Raw genomic sequence first — 16,242 nt, 5'->3', positions numbered from 1 at the left:
AGGTGTGGCACCAGGCCCAGGCTCCCCGGGGATGTCACTTCTGCTTTATCAGGAAAAACACCGCGAGAGGCCCAGCCTGCCCGTCTCCCTGGAGAGGCATCTTCCTGCCGTCCACCCAGGCGACGACCCCTCTGCTTTCCTGTCCCCGAGAAGGTGGCGGAACTGCCCCTCCCCAGAGCCACTGCTGTCTCCACAGAGCCGTGCCGCGTGCCGTGGTCATGGGTGGGCGGGTGCAGAGTGAGCAGCCCTCGGGCTCCCCAAGGTGCCTCCTAGTGCTGTCGGTGACTGGAGAGTCCAGGAAGAGTCCTGAGTGTGGAAAGCGTCCTGCACACTCCGCGACCCCACCCCACTGGGTGATGCTGGGTGAGCCACGTGGCCCGTGTCCCCTCACCCGTCTCTCACGGATGCAGAGCAGAGGGGCCGTGGGACGGCTCCCCCGTCACTGAGGCTGGAGAAGCGGCCGTGTCCTCGCTCGGCGTCCCCTCCTGCAGAAGATCGTGGGCTCACTTCCCGGACAAGCTCTCGGCGACGTGGAAGGTCCGACAGCCGGAGGCTCCCGGGACGGCGCGTTTATCCGGCGAGAGCTCCTGGGTTCGCTGGGTGGCTCTCCCTCGGTCCGTGGTGACAACGGTTTGATCAGAACAGCGACCGGTCACGTCGGGCTAAGGCCCTGCGATCTCGGCCATTTCTGAAGGAGGCGAGGGTGTGTGTGTGGGTCCTGGTGTCGGAGGACATGCAGCATGGTGCCCGAGCCATCACAGCCACGAGGCGAGCCTTATCTCCGTTGGTTTTATTACTGTGTGCAAACTCAGTTTTTATCTGACTTGTGGTCCACCAACCGTGAAAGAGCCCCCCGCAAATCCCTCCTTTTTCATGCTTGCCTCACACCTGCACAGACACAAACGCACCCTGGCACCACCGAGGGGGCCGAAAATTCTCGATGACCAGCTCCTCACGACGAGATGCTGGCAGACATCCTGACCCTTGTGCTCGGGCACCGATGGGGGGCGGGGCTGTCCCTTCTGTTTAAACACAGAGCCAGGCCCTCCCACTTGGCCGTCCTTGAATTTGAACTAATTCCTGAGGCTATTTTAGATGTTTATAATTCCCCCTAAAGGGGTCAGTGCTCCGAGCTGTCACACTGATGGTGACACCCCAACCGCCCAGGCCACTTAAGGGGGGAAGGTGGACACCGACTTTCTGCGCACCCTCCCCTGGGACGGTCCTCAGCCACCGGTGAGGGACAGCGCCACGGCCGCACCCCCATCGCCCGCGTCCCCCGCGTCCCCCCTCGCCGGCATTCACAGGCAGCGGGAGGGCTTTCAGTTCTCGCTGCTTTCTCCTTGTTTCTCGCGGCCGGAACGTCTCTCCCATTCAGCCACAACCACGATCGTCCATGGAAACTGTGGCCAGAAAGGGAGTTAAATGCCTGCAGCCGTGGAGCTTGGCTGGACGCAGGCGTGTCTGACCTTTCTCCCCCAGGAGGCGGCGATTTAAAATGCCACCGGCTGCGCCGAGTCGAGCAGCTAACCAGGCAGGTATTAACCGGTGCCGAGTGCATGGCCACCTACCGTCCCCGCGGGGCTGAGTGCCGCCCCCAGCGCCTGCCTGATGGCGCTGATTGTCGTGCTGGCCGACGCGTTGGCCGGCGTGCCCTCCTCCCTCCCAAGCTCTTATTTATTTCAGTGGAATAAAGCCTAACACGGGCGCCCGCTGGCATCGTCCCCGATAGCGGGGCCGGGCGCGGCAGTGGTGGGCACAGACTCAGGGAAACATTCTTGTCATCGCCGCATGGCCTGGAGCTCTGGGGCGAGGCCCGCCCACCCCCAACGTGATGGTCACACCAGGAGCCCGGCGGGGGGCGGGGGATTACAGCTTCTTAGGTGATGTGTGATCAAGGGAAATGCCGATGCCTGCCCACAGCCCCCCCCGCCCCCCGGGGCCTTCAGACCTGCTCCCCGGGGGAAGCAGGGGGACAAGGTTAGGGCGGCAGATGACCCCTGTCCCTGTCACGGTGACCAAGGTGCTCCCCGGACACCAGCTCTAACCCTAAACCCTATTTCCTCCAAAGGGCTGAGAGGGGGTGGCACCGCCCTCCCGCAGAGCCCCTGCCCCACCATGACGGCAGCTGACCCATCAGCGGCAGCAAAAGGAGCTGCACGGTGTCCCTCAGCCTCTAAGGGACGGGGGAAACCAGGCCTTCACCAGACACAAAGCATTTCGCGAGACCAGTTGGGAGGGGACAGCTTATTTTTAAAGAGAGACAAGGAAGAGATGCTAGCGGTCGCCACAAAGTTGCCTATGGACCCGAGAAGCCCAGGTGAGCACGCCGGTACCTGCACGCTGGGGTGTCCCCCTGCCGACGCCTTCACGGCCCCCCGGCTGCCCTCCGTCTCGTAGTGGGCTCTGTGGTGGGACTTGGGCTGCACCTCGATCCTCAGCTCGTAGGGCCCCGAGTGCGACGGCAGCTGCCAGTCGAGGGCAGGGAGAGACGGGCTGGAAGAGAACAGCACAGCGTTAGACCCGCGCGCACACGGCGCCCCCTCGCCCCGTCAGCGAGGTCACGTCCTGACACAGGCAGCTCATTCGACTGGGGCACGTGGCCGGGGCCTGGCGGGTCTTCGCGCTGAGGCTCCCGGATAAGATGGGAACATCTCCCGTGGAGGACCTCACACCTTCCTCCCGCGCGCCAGGCCCGCTAAACGGCGGGACCTCCCTAGGAGCTCGGCTCCAGGCTAACGGGACATCTTCCCAGCCACAGAGGGACGCCTGCTCAGGCCGTTTCTCCCTCAGCACCACCTCAGTCACCTCTGGAGACATTCCACCCTGGAACTTGACCAACAAAAGTGGGAGAGATACGCGTGAGCGGGAGAATGAGAGAAATGCCAGTCACGGGGCCGGGCATGGGCGCCGCCACCATCGAAACCAGGCTCACCTCTGAGTGACACTAAACAGCAGCCGAGGGAGAGCTCCCCGGTGGGCATTTCCCGGGTGACTTCCTGCATCACCTGCTCCGTGTCCCGCACCACGGCCAGGAGCCACCTGAGCACCAGGCTTCCACCCGAGGGACGAAGGCCTCCGAGGGGCCCGGGGAGGGGACACAGTCTCGACTGTTTACAGTGCGTGCCGACCCCCAACTCCCAGACAGACACTGGGCAGAGGTCAGGGCCACCGAGACCCCAAGACAGCACCTCCGTCTAGAGCAGTGGTCGGCAAACTCATGAGTCAACAGAGCCAAATATCAACAGTACAACGATTGAAATTTATTTTGAGAGCCAAATTTTTTAAACTTAAACTTCTTCTAATGCCACTTCTTCAAAATAGACTCGCCCAGGCCGTGGTATTTTGTGGAAGAGCCACACTCAAGGGGCCAAAGAGCCGCGTGTGGCTCGCGAGCCGCAGTTTGCCAACCACGGGTCTAGAGTATCAACGTGCTGTTTCTATGTTGCATTATTGTGTATAAACTGCTGACCTAGGTGACAAGACTACTATCTTTTACTATAAATAGAAAAAAAAAGAAACAAAAAGTTAGGTCCATCTGATTCCCAGAAAATTAAAAAAAAAGAAAAGAAAAGAGAGAGCGTGAGAGACGGTGAGGGGGCGGGAGGAACGGAGGAGGAAAGTCAACTCCTCACTCGTGGGTGAAGGGCAACGTGTCTTCTAGACAGACCGCTTCGCACTTGGATGTTACAGAATGAATCTGTGTGAAGAACGTGCTCTTGTCTCGCTGAGAGTTAGCCACACACTGTGTGCACAATTTAAAGTTAGAATGGTTCACAAAATAAATACTGTATCGTGGACGATTAAAATGATTGCTTTTGCCTGGAAATGTTCAGCATGAACGTGGCAGCTCCACATAAAGTGCGAGTGTGTCTCTGATTCGGGCGAAACGTGCCAGCCGGCGGCTGGGCGATGCGGTGACTCGCGGCCATCCCTCTTCCCTCCTCACAGCCCCGCCCCAGCTCTGCCGTCAGGAACGTCAGCCCCAGCTTTGCTGGCTCAACAGACATGTCTGTGCTTCCAAGTCGCCTTCCGCTTCATTCAATTTTTTAGAAGTCACACGTGCCCTGGCTGGTGTCGCTCAGTGGTTGGAGCATCGGCCTGCCCATCGAAAAGTCTTGGGCTTGATTCCTGGTCAAGGGCACGTGCCTGGGTTGCAAGTTCAATCCCCGGCTCTCACATCCATGTTTCTCTTCCTCCTCCCCCCTCCCCTCTCTCCCCTTTTTCCCACACACTCTAAAAATCAAAGGAAAAAATATCCTGGGGTGAGGATTAAAAACAAAACAAAACATAAACAAACAAACAAAAATAAATAAAATGAAGGTAAATATTTCCATGCCACCAGCAGGAGTACTGATGAAAATCTCCAGATTCCACACGTCCTGATTTCTTACCCTGCGTTTTATTAAAGGCAGTGTGGCCCCAGGCCCCTAGCTCCAGGCCCGGCCCATCCCAACAGCCTGCCCTCTGGGGTCTGCGAAGACCACTCGGGAGGGACGGTGACTGTCCTACACAGAGTCGCCTGCGGCACACGGTGCTCACCTCGCCGGGCCGCTGTGGTCACCTGTAAGGTAAAACCTAATGATTTCATAAACAGTGGGACGTGGCGGTGTGAGCATCGTGTGAGGAGCAAATTCAAAACCACAACACGAGTCGTGCACGCGGAGGACCGATCGGGAACGGTCTTGGGCGCAGGGCTGGCTAACGCCGCCTTTGACGTGCAAAGTCTCGAACACCTTCCTCCCCAAAGGCGCCAGCCGGGCCTGGCCTGGCGCAGGGCCCAGGGGCAGGTCGGAGGCCGCGAAGGCCGACCCTGCAGAGCCCTCGCGGCTGCTCTTCCAGAGAAAGCCTGCTCCGGACCAGCCGGGCGGCTTCCGGAGAATTACATCTGTCTCCTGACTTCTTGCTCAGGTTCCTCCCTTGTAAAATGGGGGTGACAGTAACACCACCTCGCTCAGCTGCTGGGAGATGGATAAGGTTCTAAGAAAAGCTGGGACACAGCCTGTCCTCCGTACCCTGGTCTCCTCCGCGGCACCACACACACACACACACACACACACACACACACACACACGCATTGGTTACAGGGATGCTGGCGGAAGGGGACACGGATCTCTGCCATTTTCTGTGAATCTGGGATTCTTGCAAAACAAAACGTTTTTAAATGCTGATCGTTGGGCCTGTGTGTGAGAATCAGAGCACGTTCTACTAACCTCATCCCCACCTCCCGGAGGGCTGGCCAGCTGCCCCGGCTCGAGTCCGCCCGTCCGTGCGGAGTGCCTGTCACTGTCACTGACACCCTTGGGGTCATGGGCAGGAGCCAGGTGAAGGGTGGCCCCGCTGGCTCCCCGGTCTCTGCCAGTGATGCGCCAGCCCCGCCCCCTCGCTGGGGACGCCTCCGGTGATAACACAGGGAAGCGAGTCATAGCTGCCCGGAGTCTGCTGTGCGTGGGCGCGGCCTCCCCAGGTGGAAAAGATGCGGGCGCTCCCGGTTTGAATCACCCAGCTCTCGGGGCTGCTGTGACCTCCGTTTCCCATGAGAAAAGCCTTTCGTTTTTTACTGAGCTTTTGCGTTTCCTTCACATAGAAAACGTGTGAAGGATTCTTTTAAACACTGTTCACAGTAGCAGCAAGACCACCTACACACTGTGATCCAAAATGGGAGAGGCACTCAGGGTTTTCCTCCGTCTGTGTCTACTACCGGGGGCCACGCTTTCCCACCCGGCTGGCCGGCTGCCCACCCCCTCGGCTGCATCTGAGAAGTCGGCCGTGGGGACCCACAGGAAGGGCTTCTTCCTATCCAGCTCCGGCCGCCCACCGGCTCGGGGAGCTGGTCTGTCTGCAGCGGGAGGGTTTCATGAACAGCCAGGTACGCAGCAGCACCCGTGTGGGGCCCTGCTCCGCTCGTGGAGCCCCCGGGGCTCACAGGACACCCTTCTCTGTGCAGACCCTTCGCCGACGTCCACGGTCTCCACGGATGCAGCTCAGCATCCCCGTTCCCTGCGACGGTCCTGCCTCCCCACCCGCACGGGGGACCTGGAAGCTCAGACGCACCCCCACCGACGGGAACCAATACTGAGACCGGCAGGTGTACCCCAGAACCCAGAACCAGGTGGCCTGGGGACAATTCACTGCTGACGATGGTGCTTCAGGCTCATGAGCCGTCCCACCTCCTCTCGGGCCCCTGGACTGGCAGAGCCCCACCCCCCACCCCCTTGAGATCCCAGGACTGAGGGGGCAGAGCAAGCACAAGCCAGACCTTAAAACCGAGCCTCTCAATTTAAAATTGAAAACCACCTTCAGGCCATTTCCTCAGTGGCCAGGGAGAGAGACACAGGCCCGCCGCCCGAGGGCACTCACCACGCGGCCAAACACGAAGCCAGAGTCCCAGCAATCCCCCAGATCCCGCACCAATTTGAGAAAAACACACGGAACACGGGACAGACGAGTAGCCAGGCGGCGCGTGGCAACCCGAAGAACCCGGGGAAGCGCCAGGCTTCATCCCAGCTGAACTCGGGGAGCAAAGCGGCAAGGTACCGTGTGCCTCAGCGGCAGCGAGGAAGAGAGGCCAGGCCGGAGCCCACGGCTCGCTCGATGGCCCTAAGGGGTTACTTTTAAGTTACTTGTTGGTATCTAACATGATAGCTACGGGACCATAATTCTAAAAACGAGTCCCGTCTTTTATCTCACACTGAATGTTTAGAGAAAAGGCCAAATGACGTCAGGGCACACTAGCGGGGGGCAGGGGGGCGGAGGGGTGCTGAGACCGGCCGACCCCGAGCTAGTTGCCACGTGTCTGTAATGACCACGAGCTCAACATCCTTCGTAAGAGAGAGCGAACGGCCCCAGGCGCGAGAGAAGGACACGCCGAGCGGCCCCTGCGAGACTCGGTCCTCCATCTCCACCACCTCCGCTCAGAGGGCTTCAGAGCCCGGCTGTCTCTTCGCTGACCCACACTCCTAAGAGCTCTCCAGTGGAGAAGGCTCCCTGGATAACCCCACACAATACACTGTTTCCAGAGCCAGCCGCCCCGTGCCCCTCACCAGCCCTGCCGGTCTCAGCGAGGGGCACCCACTTGTACACGGCTGCACCCCCGGGTCTGAGACTCACGCTCACGTCAGTCGCCCCACCCGCTGAGCTCAGTGAGAGTCTCAGATCACCCCTGTGGGTGAGAGGTTTTCCTTCCGTGGTAGGAACCCAGCGGGGAGGCAGTTTCAGCCGTTTGGGTAAAACCTCTCCGTTCTCAGTTTTCTAAGAGGTAAAGCCCACACGTCCTGCCACTGAGGAAACCGGAGAGCCTTTTCATGGCGCCGACACGGCTAACGGCGCCGAAGCCACACACTCTGGACTTGGCAGGGCGCAAATCCACCGCAGGGGAGTCAGCGCTGGAGGGAGCCGGGCCGAACCTTCGACGTTTCCTCAGGGCGGCAGCCGGAGGCTCCTCGCTGTCTCTTGTTTAGTCTGTTCTCTCTCTCTCTCTTGTTTAAAAACGGGGATCAGCACAGTTCTGGGGCCACTGAGGCAGGGTCTCTGGGTCCCCAGAGGCAGCTGTGGGCAGAGCTGCACCCGAACCACCCAGCTCAGCCGTCCCCTGACCCACGAAGGCAGGCTCTTCCCACCGAAAGCGATGCCTCTAATAACCTGGGACGTTCCCTACACCTGGGGGTGGGTGGCTCCCAGGGGCAGAACCTGGGGACACTGACTGCTCACCTGCTGGGCTCCTGCCCTGCGACAGGAGAGCTCTGATTCACGCTGGCCGCTCCTCGCCTGTGTCCTCTGACCCCGGACCACACGTTCCGACACGCAGAGCCCTGAGCTCCAGGGAAACAGGGCATCGGTACAGGTGCCCACCCCACACCTCCTACTCACCCGTGGAAAGCGACTTTCGGGCGGACGCCGGGCATTTCCACGCTGCGCAGGGCCTCCCAGGGCACAACCACCCCGCGTGCCACCCAGGGCCTGAGACGCAACCTCCGATTCTGGAGATCCTATGGTGAGGTCTGCAGGCCCTGGGCACCCAGGAGAGAACCGAGCTGTCCCCCCCGCAGGCCTTCAACAACGTCCGGAAAGGTAAAGCAGCCACACACACGAAACCCCGGGATGCTGCCTGGCCACTGCCTCTGACCCCGAGTGTGTGACCGTCTCCCTCTGCACAGACCAGAGCCTGCTCCTCACGGGCCGGCGGGGCCGTGTCTACAGAGGCCAGCTTGTAGGTGCCACGGCTTAGAGACGCCCGACAGCTGCATCCTCGTGGTGCTCGGCCGACATAGCCGTGTCGGCCCTTCCCCGTTCTCTGCATGGTGTCCTCACCACGGACGTGGGTCTGCCCCACACCCCACATCCCACACCCCATACCCCACATGTAGGTCATATCAGAGCACAGAGCAGCCTGGACTCGACAGGAAATCTCATCGCTTTCTTTACTGAAAGCCACCTTGTACCTGGGTCAGCCCAGCGTCCAGAGGCATTTTAGATGCACTGATAAAACAGCAAACCGCACTGTGACATAGAAAAGCACTTCGGCCCTGGCTGGCGCGGCTCCGTGGTCGGAGCGTCGGCCTGCCCAACGAGGGTCACGGGTTCTATTCCCAGTCACGGGCATGTCCCTGGGTGCAGGTTTGACCCCGGCCCCAGTCAGGGTGGGTGTGGGAGGCAACCAATCGATGGGACATATCGATGTTTCTCTCTCTCCCCTCCCCCACCTTCCACTCCCTCAAAACCAGCCAAAAAACATCCAATGGTGAGGATTAGCAAACAACAACAACAACAACAACAAAACCACTCTGGCTCAGGAACCCAAGAACACCGGCAAACAAGTCCCATTAATTACACGGACGGTCTAGTTTTAACGGGAGACAACCGCCGTCTCCCGATTAAATTTTAATCTCCCAGGCAAGGCGCTATCTGGTTTCCCCAGGGCGCGGGCGCACGTCGGCCACGGGGCTCGCTGCCGGCTCCACGGTGAAGGGCCCTCCCCACCACTCTGCTCGGAGGGAAAGGTCGGCGCAGAACCCGCTCTGCTTTGCCTGCGGTCAGTGACACACGTCCTCACTGGACACATCCTTCCCACCTCTGGGCAGGGGGGGAAATGTCGACACCGGACACCAGAGGCGCCCAGGTCCGGCACGGGAGACCCAAGCGCAGCCTCCGCCCGGCACGCACTCAGGGACACGAGCAGGGCAGACCAGGTACTGGCCAGTCGCACGGCTGTAACTCGTCTGGCATTTGGATTATTCTCTGATAGTAGGCAGCATTTCAGATCTCAACAGCTCGACTTAAACATCTGAGTGTAAAGCAAAAAAGATCCGAATTACTGTATCCTGTCCAGGACACCGAAGTGCCGCGGCCCCTCTTTCTCCTAATAACTGACACTCACAGAATCCCCTCAGCAGGGAACCCAGGGCCCACACCCTGCACGCACGCCTGGGGAGGGCTGTGCAGGTGAAGCAAGCCCCGCCCTCGGCCCTCCCTCGGCCGCTCACTCACAGTCCCAGGTGTGACTGTCAGGTAAACGCTCAGGCTGGCAGTCAGGACGGCAACACCTCCCAGGGGTCAGCTGTGAACTCTGTGGGACCAGAAGAAACGACACGAGGAGCGAAGGTGTTTGGGTCCGCTCACAGCTGCCAGGAAGAAAGCTGTGAGCTGCCTGAATGCTACCGAGCAGGCTCAGAGGGACGTGGCTTGGCTCCGTCCCCCCCAACCTGACACGTGCTCATGCACAAGTGGACACCATCATCTCACATGCCCCCAACAACAGCACACAGCCCCCGGTTCCTGCTCGTCCAACACCAAGTTCACCCTCTAGAAAGTGCTGTGGCTGGGTTGAGTCTCTGGGCCTCGTGGGGACTTCCGTCTCTGGGGTCCCACCTGCCCCAGAGGATGCTCCCGGGAGATGGACACCTAGCCGGGTCTCTGGTTGCAGGGACCCAGTGAGGGGCAGCTCTGAGTCAGGTGACCACAGGCTTTAGCGCGGGCGAACCGGGGGCCTGAGCAAGGGGCCCGGACTCTGAGCTCCGTCCTGTCGGCACTCGGAGCTGTGCCGACTCCAACTGTGTCCCCGCGGCATCCCCCCAAAGACCGTCAGGGAGCTTCCTCTCATGGCGTGCAGGTGCCGTGCCCCTTCCGCTGGGTCAGGAAAGGAAAAAAAACCCAGAAGCGACATCCTGCTGCCCGGGGTGGGCTGGCCTGACACGGACCACCGAGGCACACGGCCCGGCCAGAGCCGAGACCTCTGTGGAAGGAGCTGCCAGCTGGAGTGGTGACTTGACTACGGGTTTATTTAATCTCACTCCGACTTTAGAACATATGCTTCTGAAGGGGTAAATCTGAAAATAGTCAGATAACTTATAAATGCAACAGGCTTCAGCAGTTTTATGAAGCCAACACTTCTGCCTAGCACAAAAGTTATGAATATTTCTGAAATCATCCATATCACAGCCCAAAACCTAAAAGGCACAGCATCTAAAATCCATGGATTTGGACGTAGTCCCCAGGCCACCGAACCCTTCGGCTCCGAGTAAACACTGTGCGTCAAGCTCATCGCAGCCCTTCGTGTTTTGTGAGCATGAAAGTCAAAACGCCAGCTGCTCGCCCAGGAACCTCATCAGACAAGACGCATGGAACACGCTCCGCCTTCCAAAACCAGCGTTATGTCTACGTCCTCACGTGACTCTGCCTCGCTCCCGGCAGATTCAGAGGGGGTCCCGGCGCTACAGACATTAAACCCCCGAAGTTGGAACTTTCCATGACCTGGATCAGAAAGAAACTAAACGTTCTCATGCACAGAGACGAACCCTGGGCACGGACGCCATCCAGCGCCCGTGGCAGACGCTCAGCCCCTTTAGGTTAATAGGAAACCGGCTAAAGGCACATCTGCAAATACCACCTAGAAAACATCAAATGCAGTCACAGGCCCCAGACGCGCCCGCTGCCCTGGCCCCTGCACCCTCGGGGCCCCTGCACCGGGCAGCCTCTCGCGCCCACGGGCGGCCTCGCCTTCTAACAAGGTGGGCCCGGGGGCGCCGCCATCAGCAGCAGCACCATCACCGCAGAAAGAAGTGGGGCGGGAAGAATCCCCTTGCCTTCCCAAGAGGCTCAGGGCCTGACCTGGACACTAAAACTCTGATTTTCTATGGGGAACTCGGGAGTCAGCGGTAACTTCAGTGCATTGCCTGAGCTCGAAGAACAGAAGCGTCATTCCACTGAACTCTAAGCAAGTCTGAACTCTAGAACTATGAAATTCTACCAAATCCAACTGAAGCAAGAAGTCAGCATCGTCTTGACCCCCTGGGCCTGCCAGACGCTCTGCCCACCCAGCAGGGAAACGACGCCACAGCGCCCTCAGGCTCACCCGGCACTGATGCCCCTTTTCCTGGGGGGACATGAGTAACTGGGTACAGAGGCCCTGAACGGAGGGCGGGGGCTGGAGGTGGCAGGTTCCCCGCCCAGACTGCACCATCACGGCAGCGGCGTCCGCTGCGTGGCTGACCTGCTGACGTCTGGCGCTGGCTGCACTTTCTCGGGAAGGAAGTCTGGCCGCCCTCCCCTCTGGCTCCCACAGGGCCTCGCTGCCCCCAAGCACCAGCGGACAGGTCGCAGGGAAACAGACGGCCGGCCGGGACCAGGAAACATATTGGCTGTGGGGCCCCAACGGTGGGAAAGGTTAGCCTCACCCCGTAGGGGCGACTCGTGCCTGCCTCGGGCTTTGTGAGCGCACAGGAATGTCAGGGGCGGCACACCGGACTCCGCTCTGCAACCGAGAGATAAAGAGCGGTCCGGCGGCCAAGGCATGACAGGGACGAAGGGCACCTGCTTTCCGGCCGCGAATTAAATAAACACGGGCTGGTCGTGCAGACGGCCACCCGCCGGGAACACGCCAGTGCACCTAGAAGGGAGAGGCCGCCTCACCCCAAATTCACAGGTGGTGGAGTCCGCGCCCCGGGACCTCGGTGTGGACTGCGTGTGGACTCGGGGTCTTTCCAGGGGATCAAGTTACAAAGTGAGGTCCTTGGGCGGGCCCTGACCCAAGTGTCTACGTCCTCCTCGGTGGGAGAAATTCGGACACAGAGACAGACAGAGAAGGAGGACAAAGGAGAGACAGGTTGTTGACGAGTGTCCACACGCCCAGGAGGGAGGTCTCGAGGGAGCCAGTCTGGTATTTGGTCCCAGCCCCCCTGACAACGAGCACGCAAGGTTTCCCGGAGTTCTTACAACGTCTTAACACCCCCTCACTACGGTCATCTTCCTGCGCAAGGTTACCGCGATCTGTTGCCGACGGCACTCTGCCTTGGATGTCCAGATTGGAGTGGAGCCCATGGCAATGCCTATGACCTTCGTGGTCCAGGAACACGCAGAAGGTCATACACTGGGACACGTGGGCGGCTCCGGACTGGAGGCGGTTAGCTTCTGAACATTCTCATTCTTCTTCACGTAAAAGCCATAAAGTAGCGCATCAGGCATAACCAGCCTTAAATTTATAAAAACGCCTCCAAATGGGTTTTAAGTTCCCACGTCCATTCATTAATCCCAGGTTCGACACCTTTGAAAATACCAGCCTTTTGAACTCTATACGTTGGAAGCAGACGTGGGGATAAAAGCGGGGACGCGCCCTAACGCACGTCAAGGAAAGTCAGTGCTCGTGTTTGCTTTCTCTCTGAATCCTGACCCCTAACCATCAGCACCGGCTGCTTGACAACCTGTCAGGTCTCCTCGGGAGGGTCCCGCAGCGCCCAGCCCTCCTGCTCACCCTCCTCGCCCCGGGCGCCCCGCGGGAAGCCAGGGCCCTGCGCCCATCTCGCTTCCAGAATCCCTCCAGCCAAACACTGAGCTCACCCCCTGAAACCACACGCAGGGCCTCTTCCTGGAGGTCACAGGGGCTTCCTCCTGAGGCGGCCGCCGCCCCTGTCACACGGTGCCACGCACGGGAGGCACGGGGGGGACGCCTCACGCCCCGTCACAATGCCGCCGGGGCTGCACGCGCCCGGGGTCGTTAGCGGCCCACCTGCTGGGAAAGCTGTTCAGTTAAAAATAAAGACGCGGGGCTGAGTGAGCGGACCCAGCTGAGCCCCAGCGGCCCCACACGCCGTTAAAGAGAGAAATCAACAACCCAAGACGGGAGGCTGGGAACATGCTTGAGCTCCCCGTCACCAGCCTGCAGGGACTGGTGCGTCTCTGGGGAGGAGGCGGCTGCGTTGTTCTCCAAACAGCGTGGGCACGTGGGCACGGCAGGGAGCGGCTGCCACTAGCTCGCTCACTCGGGAGTGCTGCGCTGAGGCCCATCTGCACCCAGCGCTGACAGCAATAAGGTGGAGACGGGAAGTGGGTGAGTAGGAGGCGAAAACAAACAGGACAGGGATCGTTTGGTTTCGCAAAACAAACGCCAAGCGCATGTGTTTGTAAACTCTGTGTGCCCCGGACTCTGTACGCAGGAGCCCTAACCCCACTCCCTAGAATGTGAATTTATTTGCAGGTGGGCCTGTCAGGGGGTGAGTGATGTCTGGAGGCTGGGCTGCAGCCACTACGACTGTGTCCTTATAAAGACGTCAATTTGGACACTGAGACACCAGGGAGAGAGCCACGTGACATGGAGGGCTGAGATGGGTGATGCTGCTAAAGACGAGACTCCCCAAAGTGGCAGCAAACCCCGGTGCTGGGGAGGTGATTCTGGTTCTGAGGTGCAGGAGTTCGAGCCCTGCGGCACCTGCACGCTCACCTCCAGCCTTGGGCCCACCCCACCCGCTCACCTGGCGTAGGACGTGGGGGACCTGGGCCGGGCCCACGGGTACGGGTGCTGTGGCACCGACAGGTACTGGTCGCAGAAGGTGCCCTTCCGGATGTGCTGGAAGGGGGGGAACTCTTCCGGCGGGAAGTCAGACGCGGGGGGCGTGGTGCCCAGGTCCTCGCCCGCCGGCTCCACCTTGAGCGCCACCGAGGGAGAGTGGTCCAGGGCGGTCTTGCGGGCCTTGATGGGGACGCCGTCGCCCAGGTCCAGGCTGCTGTCGGTGCTCAGGGCGTTGATGGCGGCGACGATGGCCGAGCTGGTGTACTGCGTGGTGTTGCCCAGCCACGTGTCGTCCGTGACGCTGACCCGCGGCGAGCTGTGCGGGGACGGCGTGGGGGAGTGGTGCGGGGAGCAGGACAGCTGCCGGCCATTGAGGCCGTACTTCCTCTTGTTGCTCGGGGACGAGGGCCTGGAGGTGCGTGCCCCCAGCCAGCTCTCCTCTGTGACACTCGTGCGGGGCGAGGTGGAAGGTGAGTGTCTCGGGGAGCCCAGCAGGCTGCAGGCCCCCAGGCCTCGGGGAAAGCCCTCCTCGGGGTCTGTGGTCTTGGGGGACACGCAGGGGGACTGCCAAGGGGACGTCTGTGGGGACGCGTACGGGTACGAGTAGTTGGACTCGTAGGACGAGGCCTCGGAGTTGCAGCTGCGCGAGGACAGGCTGCTGGCCGGGCTCAGGCAGGAGGGGTCCCGGTAGGCCTCCAGGTTGGGCAGGTTCAGGGTGGCGGTGGAAGGGGGGCGTTTGGAGTTGGGAAGCACATCCTCCACCTCCACGTCGTGGAAAAACTGGTTGTTGTTGTGGTGCAGCCCCAGGTAGGACGTTATCTCAATGCGGGGGCTCTCCAGGGCCGGGGCTCCGTTGGGCCTGACGTGGCCGGAAGACAGAAAGTAGCCCGAGGGCCCGCCGTCCACGGCAGCTCCGTACCCCGCGGGGTGGCTCGCGGCCGCCATGGCTGAGAGGCCGGGGGCTGACGTCTGCATGTCGTGGCACTGCACTGGCAGTGAGGGGTGCGCCGTGGGCAGGGGCAGGCCCGGACTGAGGGTGGAGGACACATAGCTGTAATGCTCTGGAAGGAAAAGGGAAAAGGGAAAGATGACATGAGGGGGCCAGTCATCAAACATGCAAACCCACAGCCCCGTGAGCCTCAGAATCGGGTCCCACGTCTCCGCACAGCTCCAGGCCTCACCCCCAGCAGTGCGGTGCTCACGCAGCTCCGACGGCCTCCCCGGGGGAACCTGTCCAGGCAATGAGGTTCCTGGGACCCTTCCCGGCCTCCCCCGTCTCCACTCCAGCACACAGCCCCTCACTCGGCTGCCCTCGGCCCAACATCCTTCCTCCCAGAGCAGCACCAATGGCCTCCCTGCTTTTTTCTGCTCTTTGCTCAAAAGTTGCCTCCCCAACAGCTCTGTCAGAATTCTGAATGAGCCCTTCCCCAGCTGGTTTCCTCTCCTTAGTACTCATCATCATCTTGTGCCTCATCTCTGTCACCAGCAGAAAACTAAGTTCCCTGAAGGCTGGAGCCTTTGCCTGCCTCAATCTACTGTGGTTCACTGTCTTCAGAGCCTAGGACTGTGCCTGGCACATAAAGGGTGCTCAATTCGTTTGACAGATGGGTGGGTGGATGGATAGTTGAATAACAGATGGGTAGGTAGGTGAGTGGGTGGATGGATAGATGAATTGAAGAATGGATGTAATGAACAAGGGGGTGGATAAGTGGATGGATGGATAGATGGATGGATGAAGGGATAGATGGGAGGGTGAATGGATGGATGAACAGATGTATGGATGGATGAACAGACGTATGGGTGGATGTATAGGTGGATGGACAGGTAGATGAATGGGTGAGTGGGTGGATGAATGGAGAGGTGGGTCGGTGGATGGATGGATGATGGATGGATGGATGGGTGGATAAGTGGATGGATAGATGTTGAATTCGTGGGTAGATGACTGGATGGATAGATGATGGATGGGTGGGTGGGTTGAGTAGTGGGTTTAGATAGAGGGACCTGTGGATTTAAAGAGGTTTTAACAGACTAGTCACTGTTGAGCTGCTCTAATCACCAGCTACAAAGAAATCACCCCAAGAGTTGGATGGAAGCAGATTCTGGGGTTTCTCTCATATAAGCTGTGATGGTGGCTCATGACCTAGAAAATCCCTCCTTTAATAAAAACAAAGCAGATAATATTGGCACACAGCTGGATTTAAGAATCATTATATGCTAATTATAACCTCAACAAGATATTTTAAAAAATCATTACTAGTGTAATTAGTAATTTTTACCAGAAAAGCCACTCTGGATTTCCAGTTTGAAAAGACTTGTTGTAATGTCTTTGTTCTGTATTATTGTGTGCGGTAGAGCGGATATCCAGGTCGCTAAATAATGGAAACACCCACAAGGAAATTCTATCCTGGCTCCCGCCGCAGTGACCCACCGAAGACGTCTTATTGGATGGCTGTGCTGTGTCA

General features: G+C 59.6%; 1 protein-coding gene across 4 annotated transcripts in view; it reads right to left on the bottom strand.

Moving 5' to 3' along the window:
- Positions 1 to 16,242, bottom strand: part of NFATC1 (nuclear factor of activated T cells 1) — a 99,376-nt gene that overhangs the window by 70,880 nt on the left and 12,254 nt on the right. For all 4 annotated transcript variants that reach the window (XM_028139299.2, XM_028139307.2, XM_028139308.2 and 1 more), the window contains exons 2-3: positions 13,743 to 14,841; positions 2,337 to 2,496 (exon numbers count right to left, since the gene is read on the bottom strand). In XM_028139299.2, coding sequence (XP_027995100.2) covers positions 2,337 to 2,496; positions 13,743 to 14,841 — 1,259 coding nt within the window. The remainder of the gene's footprint in view (positions 1 to 2,336; positions 2,497 to 13,742; positions 14,842 to 16,242) is intronic.

Source organism: Eptesicus fuscus, chromosome 12, assembly GCF_027574615.1.
Source record: "Eptesicus fuscus isolate TK198812 chromosome 12, DD_ASM_mEF_20220401, whole genome shotgun sequence".
Classification (NCBI taxonomy): Eukaryota; Metazoa; Chordata; class Mammalia; order Chiroptera; family Vespertilionidae; genus Eptesicus; species Eptesicus fuscus.
This window is presented reverse-complemented; position numbering and strand designations above follow the sequence as displayed.